Genomic DNA, 25,466 nt, shown 5'->3' on the forward strand with positions numbered 1-25,466 from the left:
TACACAACCAAAAATCATGAAACAACAGTGGAGAAAACAAATATTTTCAATTGCTTTTAGCAATCATCCTCAAGTTAAAGAACTTATTCAAAAATGTATAACAGAATAGAATGTATGATAGAATGTAGTAATTTATTCAAGTAATTAGCTATCAACTACAATCCCCATCCCAGAGGGCATTATTGGATATTTAATAATATTTTTACATCTAGCTATTTACATCCCAATACACACATGACATCTGACAGCCAATCAGGTGTTTATTTTAAATTACTACATTCCATCATACATTCTATTCTGTTATATGTTTATGAATAAGTTCTTTAACTTGAGGATGATTACTAAAAGAAATTTACAATGTTCATTTTCTCCACTGTTGTGTTTCAAGGAGCTGGATTTTGGGTTGTGTAAGTGTTTTGGATAAGACATATATTGACAAAAATCACATTCAATCCATCTTCATGGACTGTATGCACAATTGAAACTTGCTTTCTGAATGTCCCTTTTTTGAAGTTTCCATATGGTATCACTATATGGATAGTGAATATTAATGTGTGAACTTGGTCTGTTGTTGAAGTTTGAATGACTTCAAAGATATCACTAGCATCCAAGAATGATAAATAACTGTTAGTAAGTTTTTCTGTGTGAAAGAACATCTACCAGCTGAAATTTATTGCCTTATATTAACAGTTTATTGTGAATCTGATCAGTCCAGAATGATGAGAGTGGAACAATGTAGCCAGTTTTGCAGTGACCATGACACCACTATGGATTTACCGCAAAATGAGACCAATATCAATGATAGCCCAAATCATTAATACACATTTTTCCAAAATGCAGGATAGATACATTTTGATGATGCAATGGCCAAAGAGGTAAGTATCTCCATTGGAAATGTCTGCTTGATCATATAAGGTCTAGGTTATCACAGAATATGTTCAACATGGATCCCTAAGTGTGTCAATAACCAGCAGAAATCTCAAAAAATGTAGTTAGCTCTGATGGATTTCAAACACAATAGAAGAGAAGGCAACAATCTTCCTATACAAATATTTTCAGGAATAGAAAACTATATCACATAATCTAGAGACCCAAAGCAATGAGAATACAGTAGTGCCATCCTTCTGACAAGGTTATGGTGACATTGGTTTTTAATTAGGAAGGACCTCTTCTTTTAAACTTAAAACCACCTAATGACAATCACTGCCAACTACTTGAATCAGTTGTATGCTGCAATCAAGAACAAGCATCCTAATAAATTTTCATCTGTAGTCATATTGCTCCATGACAATGCCAGATCACATGTTGCTAAGATATCAAAGGTAAACTGGAATGATTCTAAAGGAAAATATATCTCCCATCTAGCATACAGCTCTGACCTGTTACCTTACAACTTTTAAATTTTTAGATCCATGAAAAAAAAAATCACAGACACCATTTGAGAATAGTTCTAATGATGGAAAATGGCCAACCAAAAGAATGCTTCCAGAAAAATATTTTGTTTAGTGGCACTCCGGGATAAGCATCACAATGCCTATGGAGACTTCCATGTTCTGTTCTTTGTGTAGGTCAGATGTATCTTTGAAGTTATATAAAAAAATATATTATTTGTTATGCTAATTTCCATGTGGTGTCCAAAATTGTTTTTAGATTGTTTTATAAAATTCTTACTAATATGCTTCATAAAAATTTGCAAAATTTTTTCTTTTTGTCCAAGTTATTTGACACATCTTTAAGATAATTTAGTTAAAAGCTATTTTAAAAAAAATCAAGTAGTCTCCATTTTGACATAAAGGACTGCCGTTTATTGAAAATGTACAAAATATTGCAAATGATTTATTCTAGAGCAGGAGCTTTATTTTAGTCTGTGTGTCACAGTAAGTATATTTTAACGGTAAAAAATTTATGCTTGCCACAACATTAAAAATTAATTTTTAGAAAAATGAATAGAATATATTTTAACTAGAATAAATTTTAAAAAGTTATAAATTAAATTTACCAAAAAACAGAAAAAACTGAAATTAACATATACTGACATTAAATCACAATTGTAATATTTTTTATGAGATTTACTTTGTCGGAATGGCTTAAATTGAATGTGTACATTGATTTTGTAATATTTTAGATAAAAGAATTATAATGAAAATATTAAATTATTATTGTATTTTATTATTTGTTATTAACAATAACAACTGTAAATATTAGACAGTAAAAAATAAATAAAACCACATGATGCCAAGCAAATCTTCCAATGTACCACTTTAGGTATGCATGCATACCAATCATACCTGATTTTAAAGTGTTCTTCATGAAAAATTTCAATTTCTGTAACATTTGATATTATAGAAGCAAGAGAAAATGAACAGTTGATTAATTCATAAATCATTATTTGTGTCACTATGATTTTCAAATGCAGAAATAAAAACAGATCCGAGATAAAAAGAAAGATAATACTTTAAAATCTAGTAGAATATATTTTCTGAAAATGAAGCCTGTTAATCAATTTTACATACATTCCAATAATAAGATAAATATAACTATAGAACTTTTCAGAAATTTGGTTGATAAGTTTCTAAGTGGCAAAACAGGACAGATCCTAATCATGCCTAAAAATTCACAACAGCATTGGAAATTCTTTATTTAACTTTTATAACATGTATTGCCTTTTTTCTACAGAAATTTAGACAATTCTCAAATGAATACATACACATTAAATATTTTAACTGATGCGTTTTACAATACATGCGACCCACCTCACAGTAAATGTAACATGAATACATAAAATACCAGTGGCATTCAAACTGACAAATAAAGCAATACAGAAGCAGTATTGTGATGGCTTTTAACATTAAGCAAAGTATTTGTTAAAAAAAATCATTTAAAAAATGTTCTAATATAGAATAATGAAAAATTTCTGAAAACAAAGCTGAATTGTCATCAATAACTTATAGTAAATTAAGTCATAATATAAAAACATTCAAAAAAACAAGTAATCCAGCAAATAAGAAATACTTTATTAGCAGAACTAATGTTTTCAACAGTATTTAATTAATGTTCTTCTATGTATGTAACCAACTGCATGGATTTAACAAATTCATTTTTGTTTTTGAATTCTGTTCCATGTATAATTCTAAAAACCTGACAATGACTGTTAAATACTATTAGAAGCATTAGTTCTAAATAAGTTAGTTCCTATTTGTTAGATTACTGTTTTTTGGGTGTTTTTATACTAATCTCATCCAGTTTTTTGGTGTAACTATTAAGCCCATAATAGCTAATTTTTTAGCAATAAATCTAGCCTTAGATGAATTCTCACACAGTTTTTATTGAAGTTTTGAATGATTTTCATTTGAGATATAATAGATTCAATGCAAATGCATCGGAATTTATACTTATACTTATATAATATATACTTAATACTATATAATATACTTAAATAAAAAAGTACAGTGGAACCTCGCACAACGAGTATTTCGCATAACGAGCAAAACAAATTGTAAAAATTTGCCTCGCTTAACGAGCTATATTTTGCATAACGAGTGATGAGAAGAGGGAAAGTCCTGAATTGTGCACATGCGGCATGCTCCATCAGCCTGTGTTTAGCACTCATTCCACTAGCATCTTAGTGTTGCTTGTGATCGCACATTTTTCCAAACTTGTGTTCACACATATTACTTATAAACATCAACAACCATAGCCCATTATATAATAAACACGCCAAATGATATTCCAAATTCTTGGGTCATTAAATTTAATGACCAATTTCAAATTAAATTTTAGAAATGTCTGAATTAAAAATTAACTATTTATAATTATTAAATTTAATACGAGATGGAAACATAACTGCCTACACCTCTAGTCAAATTAATTAATTTCTAATATTTAATTATAGCCTTTACATTACCCAAGAATTTGGCATATTGTTTGGAGTGTTTATCAAACATTAGCTGTAACTTTTTTTTTTTTTTTTGTTTCTGCAAATTGAATTCTCATTCTAGGATGGTTCATTCTGCACTAGAAGAAAAGATGATGATGATTCATGCTTCTTAACAGTGTATATTGTACAATTTTTTTTTTTTTTTTGAGTAAACATTATACATAAAACATTTGAGCATTTTTTTTTGGCTTGGAATGCATTATTGTATTTTACATTAATTTCTATGGGAAAAATTGTTTCGCTTAACAAGTGTTTCGCATTACGAGTAAGACTCTGGAACAAATTATGTTCGTTAAGTGAGGTTCCACTGTATTACTGTTGGAAACAATTTTAAAATATCTTTCATCATTTGTAGATGAAAGATATTTTGATAGTTAGTATATATGTAACTTTCTAGATATATTACACTGTATGCATGTCAGATATACAATATTTTTCTTGATCTACAATTACATAACATTTTTTTTTATTGATCAGAAATTGATTACATTCATTCAATAGTCCGTTACAGTCTTACTAACCTGAATTAATTATTATATGTGTGTGTTCGGATTAGTGAGAAGTTTGAATTATCAGGGTAATACGTAAAGAAAGAAAATCAGAAAAGATTAAAAACAAATATAAATATTAAAAAATTATTTTATTTGGCTCATACAGCAAAGCGTCAAAAATGAAGACTAACTGGAATAGGACTCTATCCAGATTTTCAAATATACATGTAAATTAGCATTTTAAGTAAAATAAACTTTAAATACATTGTATTAATAGTTCAAGTTTAAGTGATGAAAGTTCAAACCCATATTTCACAAGGAATTTGGGAATACTTATACAGAATCACCATATTTAAACAAAAAGTGCACTAATCATAATTTCAAAAATTAAGAATTATGAATTTTAAATGAATGTTAACAATAAAGTTAACACTGAAAGGGATTAATATCCATTTTTTGACGGCTGATGTTTAGATTTTTCACTTTGCTGTATATTTATAATAAAATGTGTATCAGATATTAATTTTAAAAATAATCTAAGATTTCTTTTCATTTCTAGCTGAAACATCTAACAATAAAAACCAACAACATTAGTTTGAATCCATGTACATTTAGAGTAGCAAGTAGGTGCACTGTATATATTTACAAACACAAAGTGCACCTAACAGTACATATTCAATAAATAAGGTTAATAGTGCAGTTAAAAGACAAATAATGTAACATAAAAGGTTGAGACTAATAATATTTTTTCAATATTATAGTAATAAAGTAATGAAAGAGTATACAGTAATGTAGTCCTGTGCAATACAAATAGTCATCCTTGCCAGGTGACATTTGTGTCCACGTTTTACAAAATTACCCATATCTTAAACTGAAGTAAAATTGTACAGCAAGCTGTTACTTGATTTTTCACAGCTGAAGGCATTAGACCTAATGAGATCCATCATAGGATGTATGTACAATATGGAGAGTCACTAAAAAAGCTTTGGTTCAAAAGTCTACACAGTTCATTGTCTAATTTCATCCTTTCTTAAACTTTTCAACTTAAAAGCTTTTTGCACGCATGACTCTCCATACTGTGCATAATCCTGCTGCAAAGCTCACTAATTTGTAAGTGTAACAGCTTTGACTGTCAAAAATTGAATAACAGCTCACTGTTTGACTTTGGTGCAGTTTGATATGGGTAATACCATTTTGTAAACCACATAGTGAACACAAATGCCACCTGGCAGGAAGGACTAAAGACAGTGCTGCATTACTGTATATTCTTTCATTATTATTAGTATCAAACTTATGTGCTATGTTATTTTTTTATATATCCGGGGTGCACCCGCAATGGTAGCCGTGTAGTATTCCTATAAGGATAAACAGCGTCATTTTTATGATAATCTCATATATATTAAATGCATGTTGGAACGTTCTCAGTTATTGCACACGGGAGATGTTCTTTCATTTGAATTTCAAAACCGTCAAAGAACCTGACGAAGATCTCTGAGGAGATTCGAAAACGTTAGTTCGTTATTAATTTTCGTCTTGGATACCGGAAACGTAAAGGCTTAGGAAGATATTTTGTGATTTTATATGTACCGGTATGAGGATTGTTTTCTATTTTTTTACCAGTGCTAATAACCTTATTTATTGAATCTACCTTGTATATATTTTAAAGAAAAGTTGAAAATGTTATTGATAGTAACATTTCATTCATTTATAAATTTCGATAAAGTCCACAAAATTAAAAATAATTCCATTTTCCTCCAAACTAATATTCAGATAACTGCAAAAACTATACAAATAATTTCATTACATAAACTAAATATCACATTTAATGATAATACAATATTGTGATCATAGATATTATTACAATATATAAATAACTACATGTAAACTAATAATTATCTTTATACTTAAAGACAGTTATTAGTTTACATGTAATTAGCAATCACTTGCTCATTACAAGTAAATTACATTCTATTATATGTTAAAAATATCTTGGACAACTAGTTAATTGGTAAATTCAAGAACAAATGTTTTCAGAATGTTTTTTTTAAATAATACTAGTTTGTCTATCAAGCAAGTTTCTTTTTCCTTCTTATTTTTTCAAAATGATAAAAGCACTGATTAGAATACAAGAAAATTGCTTATACAAGTTTTTTTTATACTTAAATGATTCTGAAAAGATTATTATTATACTGTAATATTATATCTGGATAAGGAGGGGAGCTCATAACCCAATATAACAGCAAGTACACTGAGCATAAATTGTTTAATCATTGCCAAATTAATTTTGTCATAAAAGAAACCATTCTTAGTTATAAATAATAACTTAGAATTTTTTGCATCTTACATGATCTACTTTATGATTATTCATTCATATAGCTTACTACATTAAAGATCTATGCTGTGAACTATAGGAAAAAATTATGTAAGAAGGAATTATAACTGTGTATAAATAATTGATGGAAACATTGATGGAAAAAAAACTCATTTCAGTCATTATAAATGAATTTTTGAACCAAATTTAAAACATTCTGATTAGATACATATCATTTAAAGTACAGTATAGATTTCATTTAAAAATTTTCACCTGTTTTTCGAACTTCTTCAACAGCTGCTAACATTTCCTGACATATATCTGGATTTTCATGAGCTATTTCCTCTCCTTTTAAAATAAAATTTTCTGTTGCCTTTTCAACAGCTGCAACCAATATGTGAGCTCTTTTGGATCTTCCTTTCTTCTTTTTTGATGGTCCTTTTGTATTGACGAGTGTAGTTACCTTGAGAATTTTTAAATTTTAGTGTTTAATACTGTTTTCTAAATGTATTTTAAATAAAAAATAAATTTTAAAAAAATATTCCTAACACATACTTGTATCACTAAAGGTTCAAGTGTTTTTTCAACTGATCTAGTTCTGATTTCAAGATTTTTTGGATCCCATTTAAGGGCAACTGATGGCAGAGCTGTATCTGTACTTGTCATCTTTATATATTCACTAACATATAAATTATTTCTAGCAACCAACCTTTAAACCTGTAATTAAAAAATAGATACTGGTAACCACAATGAATACAAAACAAAAATTTTAATTTATCATAATTACTACATTATATAAATAATACAATTTAGCAAAAATTAAAAATAGTTTTTAATATTTTTTTTGATGAATATTACACAGAATAACTCAAATTCTAAATCAAATAAAATTATCATCATTCTTTATAGTTTACTTCTCTAGCAATTAAAAACTACAATTGTTTTATTAATTACCAAATGTAAACAAAATATATATTAATTTATTTTCTAGTATATAAATTAAGACTGCAGTTAACACGATTCAAATTAAATCTTTAAAATAAAGATATTATAAATTCACTCTCTCTCTAAAATTAATATATAAACTGTACTGCACAGTTAATTAAAATCTTATTTTTAAATAATTCTTTCATTATATTTTTAAAAAATGTTTGAAAAATATTCATCTTAATCTAAACACTTGTTTTTCTAAAGAAATTACAGTTTTATAAACATTTATGTGCATACGATATTAAAATAAATAATAAAATAACCAAAATAAAAGTTAAAGCAAGTATTACCATTCTTTATAGCAGACTTTATAGCATTCTTCAAGCTTACAAAGCCTAAGATTGTTATATAATTGAACAAATACAAATGTTTGTTTTTAATCTTTATTTTGTTTTAACATTGTATGCACATGAATTTGAGCTTAATTTAACTGTTATAACAATGGCTGTATTTTAGATGTTTGAAAATTATTTTTTAATACTTTAATACATGGCTAGGGTGCCATGGCTTCCTCACAGACACCATAAAATGTTATAAAATTTTTATATTAGAATTTAATGTACTGTACTTGTTAGAATTTGACATAGGGCACCATGGAAAAATCAGCATTTAGCAAGGACACTGAGAATCAAAAAGTTTGGGAACCACTGGTTTAAGATGTACCATTCTTGGAAGATTTCAAAACAAATATTTAATTCAAAGAAACTGAATAATTATAATAAAGATACACATTATTGAAAATTATGAACTAACTATGCATAAGTTTAAATTTTATAAATCATTTACTTCTTATTTACTTATTCATTCTCTTTAATGCTTGTAACAAAACTTATTCCGTTATCTAAATTTTTTAATTCCTAAACTTGGTCTCATCTTTCCGAAATGATGCTTTAAAATTACAAACATTTTAAAGATTGTTACCTTTAAAATTTGATCTAAAACATAAAGCCAATTATTAATTTAGGCATAATAAATTCCTTAATTGGATAATTTTCTTCTTTAGCTGACAAAATATATTTATCGTAAACAGGATTTTATCACATTTTTTTTTAGACTGATAAACTGAATATTGAAATAGAATGGCAAGGTAAATGTTTCCAACCATAAAGAATTCATATAAATAAAGTTAATCATCCTATGTAAACTGAGTTTAGTTTTTTACTGCATTAGTCTACAATGTGTAGAAAATGTTAAATATATTAAAACTTTTTACAAACTGAAAACAGTTATCTGAATGATGACCATCTCCATACAAACTAAATACACTCTTACCTTTCTTAGTAAGCTTTTAAATATGCAATTGAAATTGCTCATCTATAAGCATTTGCTTTGCAATTATAAATTCACAATTTATAAAAAATTATAATCCAGAAAATCTTGTAAAAGTTTAAATATGTTTGGAACTTAATATATTAAAATGTTAAGTTACTTTTTAATTGAATAGTTAATATTCTTAGATTCCAACCTTACATTAATTTGTGACAGTTACTGTGTATGAAAAAATCTAATATTTGACATTTACCTACATAATATATGTCAATTAATCTGATATTTTTAAATTTAAGAATAATACTACAATTCATGACTACAGTATTCTCCCACACAACAATCTCTATTAATAATGAACAAACAGATATATATTAATTTACAAAGAGGATAATACCAATTAACTTCATTAAAGCAATTAAAAAACATTAATAAATTGAAAAAATTAATTATTTTTGTTTATTTTCAATTAAGAATCAATTTTAATATTTCTAAACTGCATCTAATAAAAACTTTATATATTAATATCTATATTTAATTACATTTTCTAAATTATCTCTAAAATAACCCTTATTTATATTAATATATCATAAATAACAATTAGAAGTTGTTTAAATTCCATATAACAACATTCTATATTTTGGGAGTAAAAAAAAAATTTTATTAGACATTTAAATAAAATTAGTGCATAAAATATGTCAATAAGACTAAACCAAAATCTGTCCAGAATTCCACAAAAAAAGACAAGTAAAAAGCAGGCAGTTTAAATTAATGAATATCTTATCCAGTTAAAAATATTCCATCAAGACAATTTAAGTACCTCATTCAAATCGTTTGTTCCACTCCAGCGCATTTCCTGTAAACAGACATCACAGCAGACTTTCTTACAGATTCATAATGATATACACTCTCAAGCACACACAAACACGCTACCGTATCGTGCAATGCCTTGTGACTAGACAATGGAAGAGGAAATACAGATGACTCATACAATCGACTACAACGTCAGAAACGTTAATAGCGTGGTTGATTTGGTCAAAGTGCGAAACGTTATTTTATTTTGATAGACTATTTCCTGATAAATCTTACACAAAATCTAAGGTGTGAGACACATTAACGATTTTTGCAGAAAAATTTTTGTATTATTTAGTAATTTAATTTTAAAATCAAAATTTAAATGTTTTTTAAAACGATATTCTTATATCTAAAATATAACAGTTTTTAAGAAAGGAATCGATAAATACCATAAAAATACAAGGAATCCGTTTACGAATGCGAATCGAAACACAATAAAATTCATTGTTTGTTTGTTATAAGTGTTACAATTACGAAGAAACACGATAGAAAAAAATTTATTTTGCCAACGTGTAAAAAACTGATTGATTGTCGATGACGTTACTAATGAAAATTATCAAATAACAGGTAGAAAATGAATAAGCTCCAAGCACAGCAGCAACCTGAGAAGTCGATTTTTATTATGCGAGCCAAAACGAATGTAAAACAAAACAAAAAATCGTTGCATCGTGACAGTCCTGATTTTTAACAAACCTGTACTAAATTTTATGAACTAATGTTACATCATTAATCACACGAATGCCTCCATAATTTACTGTAGTTTAAAAATAATAATACATGCTTATGTACTGGACGTACGCTATAGTCTGCTAAAATTTTGTTTTATTCGACATTAATGAATGCTAAATTTAAGTAAGTACAAAATTTGCACGGAATGTGTAAAATATTACCTTCTATTTACATTCTAACTTCCGTTTCTGATAAACCAGAGTCAGTAATGAATTTTCTACATTATAAACCGTTCATAGTAATAAGATACGATTAAGCTATACCAACGAATCGAAACGTGTTTATAGTTAAAACGGGAAACTCAGAAATATTTTAGATTTTTACCTATCATTTATACCTTAGAATAATCCTTGATATTTACACAGCTTACATTAATCTGTTAATTAAATTAAAGCAGTAATTAACTAATCGATAATTTTAACATATTACTGTAATTAATTTATTCCTATTTACGGATTCATAAGAAATGAAACGTATTCAAAAGCAGTATATAGCTTGAATATAGTTCAAGTTTTAAATAAATTCTTGAATATCAGAATTTAAGTTGGGATCAATTTGTAATCTAGAGCATATTTCGTTCTAGGAAAAATTTTAACACAATTTTTCATCGGTTGTAGCTTTTAAATCGTATGAAAGAGGGAGAGGACAAAAACACTAATCAGATAACGTATGGTCGATGTAGGCGGGTTCTCCAAGCCACAGGCGAGTCACATGAATCAATACATCCAATAGTAGCACATACTGCATTTATTTTTTCATATTTAAGTTTAAAATTAGGAAGTTTTAAAGTACTTTTTGAATAAGAAAATGCAATATTAAACTGTATAATATGCAAGAAATGATTCACAATTTTATTCCAAAATAATGAGCTTATATAAGTTTAATAACGATGCGAATTTAAATAATTAATAAGAATTTGATTATCGAAAACGTTTAACATATTAAATAAACGTTAAGCATGCGAGATTTTTAAAATTAGTAAGTAAAATAAAATGGGGGAAACTTGCAGATACTTATACAACGTGACAAAAGTGAGAAATGGAGAAACGATGTACTATTTCCCCGATGTAATGGAGTTGAACTACTTAAGATGAAACGTTATCCTCTTGTTGATACTCTCAAAACATTTCTTATCACTTTCGCATGATTCCATCATCGAATAAAGTTTGGTTTCGAATATTAAATATTCGAAGTGAACTTTATAAAATATGATTTCTAGGTGTGATCATAAAGACATATTTCAGAGAAGCCATATAAAACACCCTGTCATTTTTTCTTCCTCTCTCTCTTTCGAAATTCCACGAATAATGATGGATTTAAATGGAAACATCTCACTTATTCTTCTATTGTGGATTTCCAAATTTAAGAATTATTCCATTACACGATTTATATAAGAAATTCATATCAACTTCTCACATCGATTTATTTACGGAATGAATGTCGGCATACTTGCCAGAAAAATGTACCTGGCTCGATATAAAATACCACATTCCACAATAAATTCTACTCGTTTATCAAAATCTTTACGATAATATACAGTTGAAATATGACGAGTTAACAAACTTTAATTTTTATATAAGAAAATATCTTTTATGATATTAAAATATTATAGTTGGTTTTATATAATAGTAACTAAAGAAATTGGTTTTTGTTTTGTAATATTAATATCAATAGTTGCAAAAATAACTACTGGACAACAGAATACATATTTAATACATATCTATATTCATACAAAGTTTAAAGACAATTTTCTTTGTTCAGCTCTCTGTATAATGAAGACAAAATTTCTGTTGTTCTTATCAGAAGAATGTACTTTTTATTTTTAATTAAATATACAAATAACGTAGGCTGGGGATTGTTTTCTAGGTTGATTAAATAAAATTTACTTCGAAATAAAAAGACGACATTCTTTTTATTTGCTTTCATAAATTTCAATGCAAATTTTATAGGAACTCAATTCAAAACAATATTAAATAGATCCTAAGTAGTATAAAATCAAATATCTATCATTAAAAACTAGGACGAAGTTTAAATGTTAAAATTTTGATCTATTAATATAGTTACGAGACAGGAGAAATTAAAATAATTTAATAAATTATAAAAATTAATGCAATGTATAAGCAAATCTTTCATAAATAAAAAAATTATTAATCAGTATCTCAAAATATATTTTAATAAAGTGCATGAGCCAATTGCAATCAATAGCTAAACAATAGTTTAGTTCAATCCCCATCGAGAGTTTTAATACGAGCAAAAACAGTTAAAATTACTTAGTAGAAACGACGATCTAATGGCATATAGTAATGAAACCAAAATTCAGCTCTTTCCTGCACTTGGCCCTATAAATTATAAATACATAACTAGATGCAACTTAAATATTTATATGGGCTTGTATAAATTGTAAAATTAATTAGATAAGGTAACGTAATCTATCAAGGGGGAGCGCCTCCCGAGAAGACTTTATATGGGAAATTGGTCCCTATTTAGGTGTTAGACGCATGAAGAAAATCTGGTGAACTACACGTGAACACTCCTCTGATGAGGCGCGTACCCGCGAGCAACTACCAGTGATCAGTGGTTTTGTCCACTTTGCCACTGGTGAGCGGTTATATAAATTACATACTAATTGCAAGTTAAAAAATTTACTAAATTAATAATTTCAATAGTTTTTAAAACAGAAAGGCAATGTTTGGCTTATTATTTAGATCTGTTCAATAGTCCGTACAGAAGCTTTTTTAGAAATCTGTATTGCATCGTTAAATATAATATTCAATGATGCGAAAACTTATCTTAAAAACGTTTTTTGAAGAAAGCATTTTATATTAAATTCTTTTCTCTCAAAATGACAAACAATTTATATTCAAATAACTATAAAAATGAATAAACAACAGTTATTAAAACAAAACTGTACTGAACTCTTTGTGCAAACTTGCGTGCTGAACTACATTCATATACATGATAGTAATATTTAAGGAGTTGAAGAACGTAAATATTTAATAAACTTATTCGTTTTGTATAATTTATTTTCCATCAAACATTAATTAAAGTTCGTTTAACTAAGGTTATATATAGTTTCAAAACGGAGTTTAATGTGCAGTTTTCTATAATGTAAAGACATTGTACACGTTAAGCTCTCTGTACTTCGTAAATGGGTAATAAACAATGTCAAGAAATTAAACTTGAATAATTAGATGCATTTTTTTTATTAATTACATCAATAAATAATTAAAACTGTTGATATTAATAAAGAAATATAAATATTTTCATTATTTTTTTTATACAGAATAGATCGAGATACATCGGATACACGAGTAAAAACGCTAACTGTAAAACTTACATTAACAAGCACATTTTTTCTCCTGAAATAAAATGTGGTTAATACCAATAAGTTACGTGACAATATTCAATTTTCAGCAACATAAATAAATCTCATATGAATATATTCTGAAGATATCTATGCTTTTACGGAAATTAGCTTTTAAACTGCTTAACCTGTAGATTATAATACATTAATGTGATGCTTTTGTATTATTAACAAATGTATTACTCCTATATCGACAGCTAAGTGATGTTTCTGAGTATTTGCTTTCATTCAAACAATTTATTTTGTATGTTCACTGTCACTAGTTATACATTCAATAATTCACTTCATGTAAAATGTATTTATCATGATAATCAGTAAAAATGTTTTTAAATATGTAATAATAAATTAGCGCCTTTCAATAGCATTCTCGCTTATTTCATCGTTTTTAAGAACTTGCTTCGATATCAAAAACAACGTAAACCACGCACCTTTCCAACCTTCTTGTTAAATGATTATATTTAAATATTAGAATGCTAGAAAAGCAGAATATTCTTTCATATGCCAAATACAATTTCAAATGATTAAGACACCAACACAACTTATGTGACGTATTCATTCGTAAAACATTCGAATAGAACGTTGTGTGTGTTTAAAACTAAAAGTTTCACACACGCGGGTCCTGTAGCCGATTCTGCGTCACGCTGACACGAAAATTACGTGAAAACGCAGATCAATTTCGCTTCTCTTATCGTATTATTGACACTTTTCGTTGCAACTTGATGCCAAACGGCGTTATGATCAATATTACACGTTGCGCTGCTTGACGCCACGTCACGCCACTTTACACACTTTATGAATCATCTCTAAAGGACTGCCACACCTAAAAAAATACTTTATCTGTCACTCGATATTATTGAATGTCGGATAAATTACATTTTCGACAGATTCTGCACATAGCATACGTTGCTAAAAGTAGAGTGAATTATAATACAGGAATTTGAATACAGTGACTCAAAAAGTCTGTGAAATTCAGTTTAAAAATTTTTAAATGTTTTAGATCTTGATATTATTCGTTACTTCCGTCTTTTTGTGTTTAATAAATTACTTAATACGTTGTTTATCAATACAAACTTTTCTAAAATGAGCATTATGTATAAACATGATAAAACATAAAACAAACCTGCTTACAAAATAAATGCATGCCAAAAAAGTCTGCGTAGAAGTAGATTCTTTTTCAAATTCGCGCCATAAAATACCTCTAAAAGTTCAAATTTATCTATTATGCATTATAATAATTAGACCCGTTATGTGATTTTTTTTAAAATTGTTATTGCTAAATTTACAATATCACGTAAAGAAATATTGATTTAGTGACAATTCACATCCAGATTTCAGAGTATCAATACTCTGAAATCTGGATGTGAATTGTCACTAAATATGCGTGAATTAATAATTAAACTTCGTAATAAAGGAAAAACACTTCACAAGATAGAAACATTATTGGAAAAGCATATTCCAGCATTCAAAGGATAAATAATAACTTTAAAGCAACGGAAGTGTAGGTCTCAAAGTCTCAGGTCAGGATCACGAAAATATTAACACCCCGAGAAAAACGAAAAATTATAAAGAGAGCAAAAATAAATTCAAAAGTAAATAGCTGCAGAAATGGCTATATCTGAAAATGAAAATGTTAGTACAGAAAAAATACTCAATGTTTTAATTAAGAAGGGCTAATTATCATGTACACACTGACAGACTGAAACCATTGATTTCTAAAATCAATAGAAAGAAGCTTCAGAATTTGCGTGAATATGTAGCGAATTTGGAAGACTTTTGGAAGTGCATGTTATCTAATGATTAAAGTATATCTAATATATTTGGCTCTGATGGAAGAGAATATGTGTGACAAAAGCCTAACACAGAATTTCAAGGGAAGAATACAAGTGTCACTGTTAAATATGGGGGTGGTAATGTGATAATGTATGGCAGCACATAGAGTTGAACATTAAAATTCCTCAATAACACATTGAACAGATATGATTATTTAAAAATTTTAATGGAAAATTTAATAGTAGTGTGCAGAAATTGGGATTAGAGAATAACTTCATATTCCAATAGGGCAATGATTGCAAGCATTCTTCACATATTGTGCAAGAATGGTTACTGTGTAATGTTCAAAGACAATGGCATACACCTCCATAATCCCTCCTAGGATCATTGGTGGAATTTATTAGAACAACTAATACACAGAAATACACTAAAGGCTACCTTAAGGAAAATGGTATAAAATAGGAGAAAACACTTCAAAACTAGTTTCATCAGAGACAAAACAATTGAGACAAAGAATTTGCTACAGAATGCTAGCATGAATTTCGTTAAGTTTATTCTAAACAGTTTGTATTTGTACACAAACTTTTTTGTTTTAAATTTCTGCATCTTGATATTATTATTATTCTTTATTATATATAGTGTTGATTATTTTTTAATTTCTTATTATATATATGATGTGTATGTAGACAATTACAATAAATATATACTGTATTCTGAAACGTGCTGTTTTTGTACATTACATAACATTTGATGACTTTAATAAGTGCTGTACACAGACTTTTTTGAGTCACTGTATATTTGAAGATGGTAAGTGGTAATATGGTTGATGGTTTCAAAAATGTTTTTCATTTTCTATATAAAATTTGTTATGAATTCAAGACAGAATAAGGTTGACTTTGTAATAAAATCAGCAGCTACCATCAATAAAAAATTTTTCCTTAAAACTTTCCAAATATCTAGTTTAAAACATGCTATTTCATTTTAAGATTAAATATCTTAAAATGAAATAGCATCACAAAATATACTTTTTTATGTAAAACCTAAATGTTAACATAACTGTCATAAAATATACAGGGAAAAATTCAAGTAGACTTGATATTTTCTACATAAGTTGAAAAAAGAGAAAGAACTGCAGAGATATTTTTGACATTTCTTGAATCTAAAGGAAATTATTCCATTCAGATAATGAAGCAGCTATAAGGACTGCCACATAACCAGTGACTGTGATTTGTGATGCTATAAAAGTAGCAGTTGCATCTTTGAGAGAAAGGAACAATATAATGCTACTACAAACATTGTTACCAAAAGCTGTAATCCTATCACAATACTTGCAAGTTGCTATAGCTAATAAATGGACAACATGGTGGGTTATCAGAGAACACTTGAAACATAAATCATTAATATTAACACTTTTATATTCCGATAAAATTTTCTGTCTTAGAGGATGATAAAATACTTTTAAATTCATCTAATAAAACACATCAAACATATAAATCAGGGACACTTTAATTTAAAAAGAAAGTAGCTCCTTGATTTACAGTTTGATTTGTTTTATTATATGGATATATAACACAGTGATAATTTCAGAAGCCTTCAAACAAGGAAATAAAGTTTTCAATATATTGCACCTTGTTAAATCCACAATACTAAAGAAAAAATTGAAATTATTTTCCACTATTTTATGAAAACAAAGCTATGTTTAGTCATTGATCACTGCAACTACATCCAGTCAATTCAGTGAGAAGGAGTTCACTTGCTACATTTTTGTTGCTCTCCAATAATCACAGGAAGTTGCGATATATTTTTGATAGTTATTGTGACAAAAGAATGATGATTATCTCATTAATATCATCACTGAATTATTACAAAATAATAATTGAAATCAAAGTGAGAAAATTCTTTTTAGTTTAAAGATACTTTACTGCCTTGAAAAATTTCTGTAAATTATGAAAACAGATTCAGTCAACTGCATCTACACTATTGAAGAGATTTTTGTGTATTGAGATAAATGTAATATCTTTTAAATTTTATTATTTAATAAGATTCCAGACATGTTCATAATCTTGAGTAGTATCACGGTATAGTAGTGTGTGACAATAATTTGTTTTTTTAATCAATTTTTATCATTTCAAACTTGTAATTTAACTAAAACTGTCGCTAAGTTCTGTGGAATAATAAAGAAAATTCAGAACTTTTTAAATATTAATACTGTAAAATGTCTATATCACACTTACACACTTACATCAAACAAAAAATCCAATACGGTACTGTTATCTAGAGAATCATGACTGATTATATTGTAAACTGCCTACAAATACAGCAAAATGGACTTATAAGAGCCATATACAAACTGAATCATTATTACCAACCTCCACTTATTACCATCGAGAAAAAATAGATAATATAGACTTTGTATGCAAAACAAACCAAACTTTTTACATTTTAAGCTTTATAAGTTTGAAAGAACAACTGTCGTCTTCTAGACATAATGGAAAATTACTGCAGAAAAAACTACAGCCATCAACAAAACTTTAACTACTTAAAAGCCTCTAAAAACTCTCAATATAACAATCGGCTCCAGTTTTCTATATGATAAAATATTGGAATTTGCTAAACAAAAAAATACAAGAAATAACCAATCAAAAGAAGTTTAAAACAACAATAAAAAAAAAAACCTCTTCAGCCAAATTCTTTTCTTATAAGGTAAATAGAAAGAAACAAAATCTTAATGAAATTGATGTATTTGTGTTGTAGGTGGTTTTTCTTGTGAAAGTGATAAAAAAAAAACTATGAACTCTGTGATTTCAAAACTCCAAGGAATAACTATAAACGAAGAAATGCAACTAAACATTATGTAACCAGTTGTCTTTGTGTTACAGTCTTTTTGTTTTTGTTGTAGAGACACTTGAAAAAGATAGTGTCTATACTGAAAATAAATTAAAAAAATAAAATATGAAGATACTAAACAGCAATAGTGATAGAAACCATCTGACAGGATCAGAATCAACTGCAAAAGTCAAAATGGATCTTTATTACACAAAACCCAAATTAGCTGCAGTGCAAAAAATACTCCTGGATATGATTTGAAATGGACTATTTTAAATCATCCATTAGTTATCAGAAAATAGAATTGGTAAGCACTAAAAAAAAGAAAATACTATTGGAAAAGTCTAGTATGTGAAAGAATGTGTATTAAATTCTTTAAAGCTGTAAGAAATGTAGCAGATTTTCTTGGCCATATGCCAAAAAATTTAATGAGATCATGAACTATTTTCATTCACATATTTATCTTTTACAAAAATTACAGAAGTCTTTGAGAATATCATAATTCAATATCTAATTATATAGAAGTATACTTTCTTTTATATTCATAATTACTATTTTCAGTGTTAGTGCTGCTCTGAGAAAGTTTCAGGTTTTTACTTATTACTTTTGTATCTGTTTTTAGTCCTAATGTACGATAACCTTTGTAAATATAAATCAAATACTATAATATAATATAGTAGATGGGTTAGAAGTACAAAATAATGTAATAATCTTAATCTTTACTGTTATTTTTCGCACAAGCAATGCTGGGCTCATCTGCTAGTAGAAACATAAAATTGCTACAGATAATAATGAATTAGTTAACTCAAATATTCATATCTAGTTCTGCCATAAAAATAAGTTGATTTTAAGAGAGAAGTATGAAATAAAATTGCAAATTTGCAAAGATTATAAATAAAACAAATATTGAGAAAGATAATTATTTTATTGAATACAACTGTATTAATCATCATTAGATTTTACAAATTACGATGCTAGTAATAGGAATTCTCGAGCATTTAACTCTAAAAATCTTACTTTGAATGAACAATCCAAAGAATTGTTCTGAAAAGTAAACAAAAATGAACAAGTAATATAAAAAAAAATTTTTTTAAAGTCAATTCCTACTTAGGTTAACAAAGAAAAATTTTATTCTAGTTACTTTTTAATAAATAATTACAATTAACATAAATATGTATATACATATGCTAAATATTTTATATAAGAGAAATTTTTTTCTCCCATATAAAACTAAAATTAATTAATTAAATTTAATTAATGAATTAATATTTGAAAAAACTGTATTAACATCATGTGTCATCCACTACAAGTTTTAAAAAATGTATTTAAACTAGAGTAAATGAATAAAAAGTATTTTATTAACAATTGAAAATTTGAACAAGATATATAAATATATATATATAGGGAGAGTGTGAACTAATAGTAGGAATTTAAAAAAAAGGACAATTGAAATGCCAAATACAAACAACTGGGCAAAACTGATAACAAATTTAGATTAAATAATGAACGCAAAAGATGTTCTGTAAAACAAAAATTAAATTAAATCCCAATTATATTTTAAGCTGTGATGTATAATGTAAATTATGGATTTTAAGAGAATCAGATAAGAAATGTAACTCATTTAAATAATAGATAAAACTTATTAATCTATTCTAAATCAAACAAAATCATTGTGTTATATAAAACAATAGTTAGGAAAAAACAAAAACAGTATTTTGAACATATCCTGAAAATGCTAGTGTTGAAGTACCAAAAAAGTATTAATGGTTAGAAAAGTTATGAAGATGCCAAAACAAAATAAGATTAAAAAAAATAAAAAATCCAGCATTTTCTCAATATACAATGAAACCTCTCTTCCCAATCACTTCTTATCTGACCAAATTTTGTAGTAATGGAATTTTCTCTCAATAAGCAGGGGTCACTCTGGGGGAAAAAAATTGCCAACCATTTCACCAATTTTAAATCATTTTTGCCACTTCAAATTATTTATTGCTACCAGTTTTACTATCTATGCAGGTGCTGGTAAGCCTTATCAGTTTGGAGTGTGAAAAGCAAAAGTAACATGTTAAGCTGCCAGTTAGAAATAGGGATTATTTTTCAATAATTTTTTAATGAATAATTTCAAATAACACATTTGATCACAAAGCTTAAACAGTATTTCACAGCTTCTGTCATAACAAAATTTTTTGCTTTAGCTGAAGCATGCTTTATGATTAAATTTCACCCTGAATGTCGAAATAAATAACCAGGGTTTTCATTGCCACTTTAATAAAAATATCACCAAGTGGAAATTTTGATGCTATGCAGCAAGATACCCCTCCATAAGGCCTATGTTATTTTCTTCCATTATGATAGCCATCCCTTTTCCTAACCAGTAGCCACATTTATTGGCTACCGGTTTTATGGCACAGAGGAGTCTTTCCTCTTTTAAAATGCCCAAATGTTCATAAAATCACTTTTCTTGAAACTAGTGGTTTTAAGGCAAGCTAATACTGTGGAATGTACTGTATATCTATATATCTGACCCAACTCCTACCGTCTTAAGGAAGACTAAGAAAATAATTTCTCTTCCTAGTATTTCTGCTATTCCTGGGCGTGTGGATCTTCTGTCTAATGTAGCATGCCCCAGGCTCTTTTTTGAGGTTAAAACACATAAGGAGAGCTGGCCATTGAGGCTGCTGGTTAATAAAAGGTCCCACCCAACCTACCACCTCGAAAAGGTGCTCGCCAAGCTACTAAGTGGGCTCCTACCTCTTTCCCCCTGGGTTACATCTTCCTCCACTGAGGCTAAAACATCGATATCTTCAGTCTTGGGTAACTTATCCTGTAATGAGTACAGTTTCTACAAGTTGGATGTTGTTGCTCTCTACCCCTCAGTTCCTCAGTTTGAGGCTGTTATGCTTGCTAATAACTCTTCTTGTCAAGGCGTGCTTTCCAGCACAGCAGGTCTTATAGATATGCGATGCTTGCTTTTTATTACCGAAAACAATAATTTTCAGTTTAATGGGAAAATATACCTACAGAAACAAGGGGTCCCCATGGGCTCACCACTTTCTGCTGTATTGGCAGAGTTACTCATGAAGCATGTTGAGCAAAGGATCTTCAACTTTCCCCTCATGATAGCATACCCATTGTTATACCTCAGATACATGGATGATATTCTCGTAGCTTGGCAGGACACGGAGGAGGATTTCCTCGTCCTCAAAAGTTTACTCACAAAGATTTATTCTACCATCAGCTTTACCTGGAAAAAAGAAAATGAAGGAGTAATTGCATTTTTAGATCTAAAAATCTCCAAATCCCAGAGAGATATATTGTACTCCATGTTCCATAAATTCAGCTGCATACCCCCTTTAATCCCTGATACGGCATACTAGCTGCAGGATTACATCAATGCAGCCATTGTCCCTTTAATTAGAAGGGCCTTTCTTTTGTCTTCCAATCAAACCACTATCAACATTGAACTTAATGCCATTCATTCAGCAGCAAATGCAGTAGGGTATACTAATTCCAAGTATAGGTACTGTACATCTTAAACAAAGTCAAAAGATCGCTTTTTCCTGCCACGGCTTTATATGTTCCAAAGGAATGCATGGTAGTCCTTCTTGCATTACCATTCTGTGGCCGAGTCACCATCCATGTTTGCTGTATTTTTAGGCAACACGCGCTTTTTCTACCAGTCTCACCACAGCCAAATCTTAGGAGGCTACTGTGCAATGACAGGGATGTTACTTCCATACTAGAGAGGTCTGGAGTTTACTCTATCCCAATGGAAAATACAACATCCAGTATTCACACCCAATACGTTGGAGAGACAACTAGAATGTTGGCTTGCCGCATTTCTGAACACCAACATTCCATCAGGACATCCAAGTGTGATACCGAGCTAGCAAGAATGGCGTTGCAGCACCAATACACCCCGCTGTGGGACCAGGTGGTAAAGCTCAGGCATTGTAATAACAAGAGCATTGTGTTTTTTTTGGGAGGCCTTCCTTACCGCTGCACTAAATCTATGCGGGTCAACTTATATAACAGATTAAGGCATTGCCTCTAGCTCCACATCTCAGCATTTTCTAGTGCATGCGCTTTGTCACCACACGCATATGTTTAAATTTCTTTACATTCAATTCCATCGTTGGTCTTGTTCCAAAGCTCTAATGCCGTTAGTTTAATTCAAAAAAATTTTTGGTTCAAAAAAGGATTTTAACTGTTATTATCTGCCTGAGGAAGATGGAAATAGTTTTGTAGAAAGTGCTAGTATTTATAGCAATATTTGCACTTAGTTTAACACCCATATGTTAATTTTCTAGTCTCTTGCTTATTCAATGATCAGTGTGAAGTCCAACCATTGTTACAGTTAACTGTATATCTTACCTTTACAAATGTATCAAAGCTTTCCTGACTGAATTGGTTATCATCAAATTGCTATCAGTCATAATTAGCATGACTAAAATAGGCCAGAGACTGCCTTTAGTATTATTTATAAAATATATTTTTGGAGAATTAACAGTTTCTTAGGCACTATAGAAAACCAAAGGAAATTTGCTGACTTGTTGGGGCTTATCAAGTTGCTATCAATTATAACTAGCATGTTTTTTAGAGTTCCCAATTATTAACCATATATATGTCTGTTAATTTTATTTTAAGAATAAACTAAGAAATTTCTCATAGAGTTGTCTGTTATAATAGCAACAGCAATGGCAAGCTTGAAAACAAAAAAGAAATTCTCTATTTTGACTTTAAAGGACAATCTCCGAAATCAAGAAGAATGAAGCAAGGCTGAAGAGAGATTTGGCTAAAAAATTTAATTAAGGCAGATGCAAATTCAAGCTATCACTGCTAACAAAGACTGCTATCTTGAAGAATGGGAAGAAAATGCCAATGAAGAAACTAAAAACAAACAGTAGCAACCAAATGGAGAAGTTAACAGGTTAGTGTTTAACTGGTTCAACCATATCCACCGAAAAAAATTTCCAGTAAATGAGTCAATGTTTCAGATAAATAATCCTTGCACATATAAGTTGTTTTAAAAATACAATATAATTGAAATGCTTATTCTTTTCCAACAAAGACCAATCTTCTTGTATGCTCTGTTTGCAACACACTTTTATAATTAACGTTTGATAGCTTTCAATCAAATGAGAATCTTGAGACAACCATAGAAATGAGAGAAACTGTGCCAAGCTAACAGATTTTTCAATGCCAACATCCAGTTATATATATACAGGGTGGGCCAGCGAAAACGAAACGGCAGAGTGTTCGTGTTCGTCCAAGCAAAGCGCTCGGACAGGTCGATTTTACTCTCGAGGGGACATCTTTTGCAATAAAGTTTTTGCGATTCTGAATGCAACAGACAACAAAAAATTTTAAAAACTCATTTATTTTGTATTAAGTAAACAAACATTTATTTCAAAAAAAATGTTTGTTTAGTTAATATTCAGAATCGCAAAAACTTTATTGCAAAAGATGTCCCCTCGAGAGTAAAATTGACCTGTCCGAGCGCTTTGCTTGGACGAACACGAACACTCTGCCGTTTCGTTTTCGCTGGCCCACCCTGTATATATAATTATATATATAATTATATATATATATATATATTATAATTATAATATATATATATAATATATAATTATGGATAATATATATATATATATATATATATATAATATCCATCACTAAACTTAATTTATACAGTTTATTATATGCTACTTTAACATAACTGTTATCGTGTAGTTTCAACAGTCTAATCCAAAAAGAAACTATTCTTTTGCTTTTATTATTAATACCAATATTCTAGAAACACCAAACTCCAATCAAACATATAAGCTAGAATTTTATGGTATAACAAAAATTCTTTGAAAATATAAGGCAAGAACAATTTCCATTTTATCATGATAAGTAATTGCCCATAAAGGAGCAGCATAAAGTAGTACAGATGAAATCATTGAATAAAATAATTTTATATAAATATGAACAGAATTAATTTTAGCTTTTGAAAGAATAGTCCACATAGAACCTAATGCCATTTTAGCCTTACAAATACTATAATTTTTAGTCTATAAACTGTCCAGAGGACAAAACTAATACTCCCAGGTATATGTAATTCGAAATGACTCGTATAGGCTGATTATTAAAAGACCATCTCTCTCTGGGTGATAGTCTACCACCCTTCTTAAACACCATCACTTTTGTTTTTGAAACATGTATAGTTAATCCATAGTCACAACAGAATTCCTCTAGAATTGTGATTTTCTTTTGTAACATTTGTGGACTATCAGCAAGGATTAGTGTCGTCAGCATACATTAGTACATGTAACTCAACTTGATCAGAGAGAAATCCCAGGTAGGTCAGATTTACAGTTGCACTATCAAACGATTAACATATAAATTAAAAAGTAGTGGGCTCAGAATCTCAGCCTGGAAAACTCCAATGTCAATACCAAATGAATCAGTCATTTTGGCTAAGATCTTTACTTTTGCAGTGGCTTTTGAGTATATGTCAATTATAGAGCCAAGAAATTGTTTATCCATGCCCATTATTTCTGATAGAAACCATAAAACTTTATGATTAACAAACAATAAAACACACATTTTCAGGTTTTACAAAACATTAAATAGAAGAATATAATAAATTCACATACTAATTAGATCAATTAAACAAAGTAGTTTGAAAAATGAGGGATTAATGATGATCCAATTTATTAAAAATGGCTTTAACAAAATTTACATACTTAAATACCATTATTGCACTTAAACATCTGTAGAATCACTGCCAAGAAGAAACCTAGATTCAAAATATTTCATTCTAGGTTTTTGACTTCTTCACATTTTAGAATGTGGTGAAAAGGTAAATTATGTTTGTTAACCGATCACCCACTGTATTTACCTACCTGAAAATATTGGGAGCTGCACCTAATGTTCTTGGTA

The 25,466-nt window shown here is 28.6% G+C and overlaps 1 protein-coding gene across 3 annotated transcripts in view; it reads right to left on the minus strand.

Moving 5' to 3' along the window:
• Positions 1–25,466, minus strand: part of alpha-Cat (catenin alpha) — a 90,703-nt gene that overhangs the window by 58,692 nt on the left and 6,545 nt on the right. For 2 of the 3 annotated variants that reach the window (XM_067270417.1, XM_067270419.1), the window contains exons 2-3: positions 7,295–7,456; positions 7,013–7,202 (exon numbers count right to left, since the gene is read on the minus strand). In XM_067270417.1, the coding sequence (XP_067126518.1) occupies positions 7,013–7,202; positions 7,295–7,405 (301 nt within the window). In that variant the 5' untranslated portion in view covers positions 7,406–7,456. Of the gene's footprint in view, positions 1–7,012; positions 7,203–7,294; positions 7,457–9,815; positions 10,024–25,466 lie in introns of those variants that run through there. The other variant, XM_067270418.1, reaches the window with a different exon arrangement.

This window comes from Centruroides vittatus, unplaced genomic scaffold (genome assembly GCF_030686945.1).
Source record: "Centruroides vittatus isolate TY-2023 unplaced genomic scaffold, ASM3068694v2 contig_371, whole genome shotgun sequence".
NCBI lineage: Eukaryota > Metazoa > Arthropoda > Arachnida > Scorpiones > Buthidae > Centruroides > Centruroides vittatus.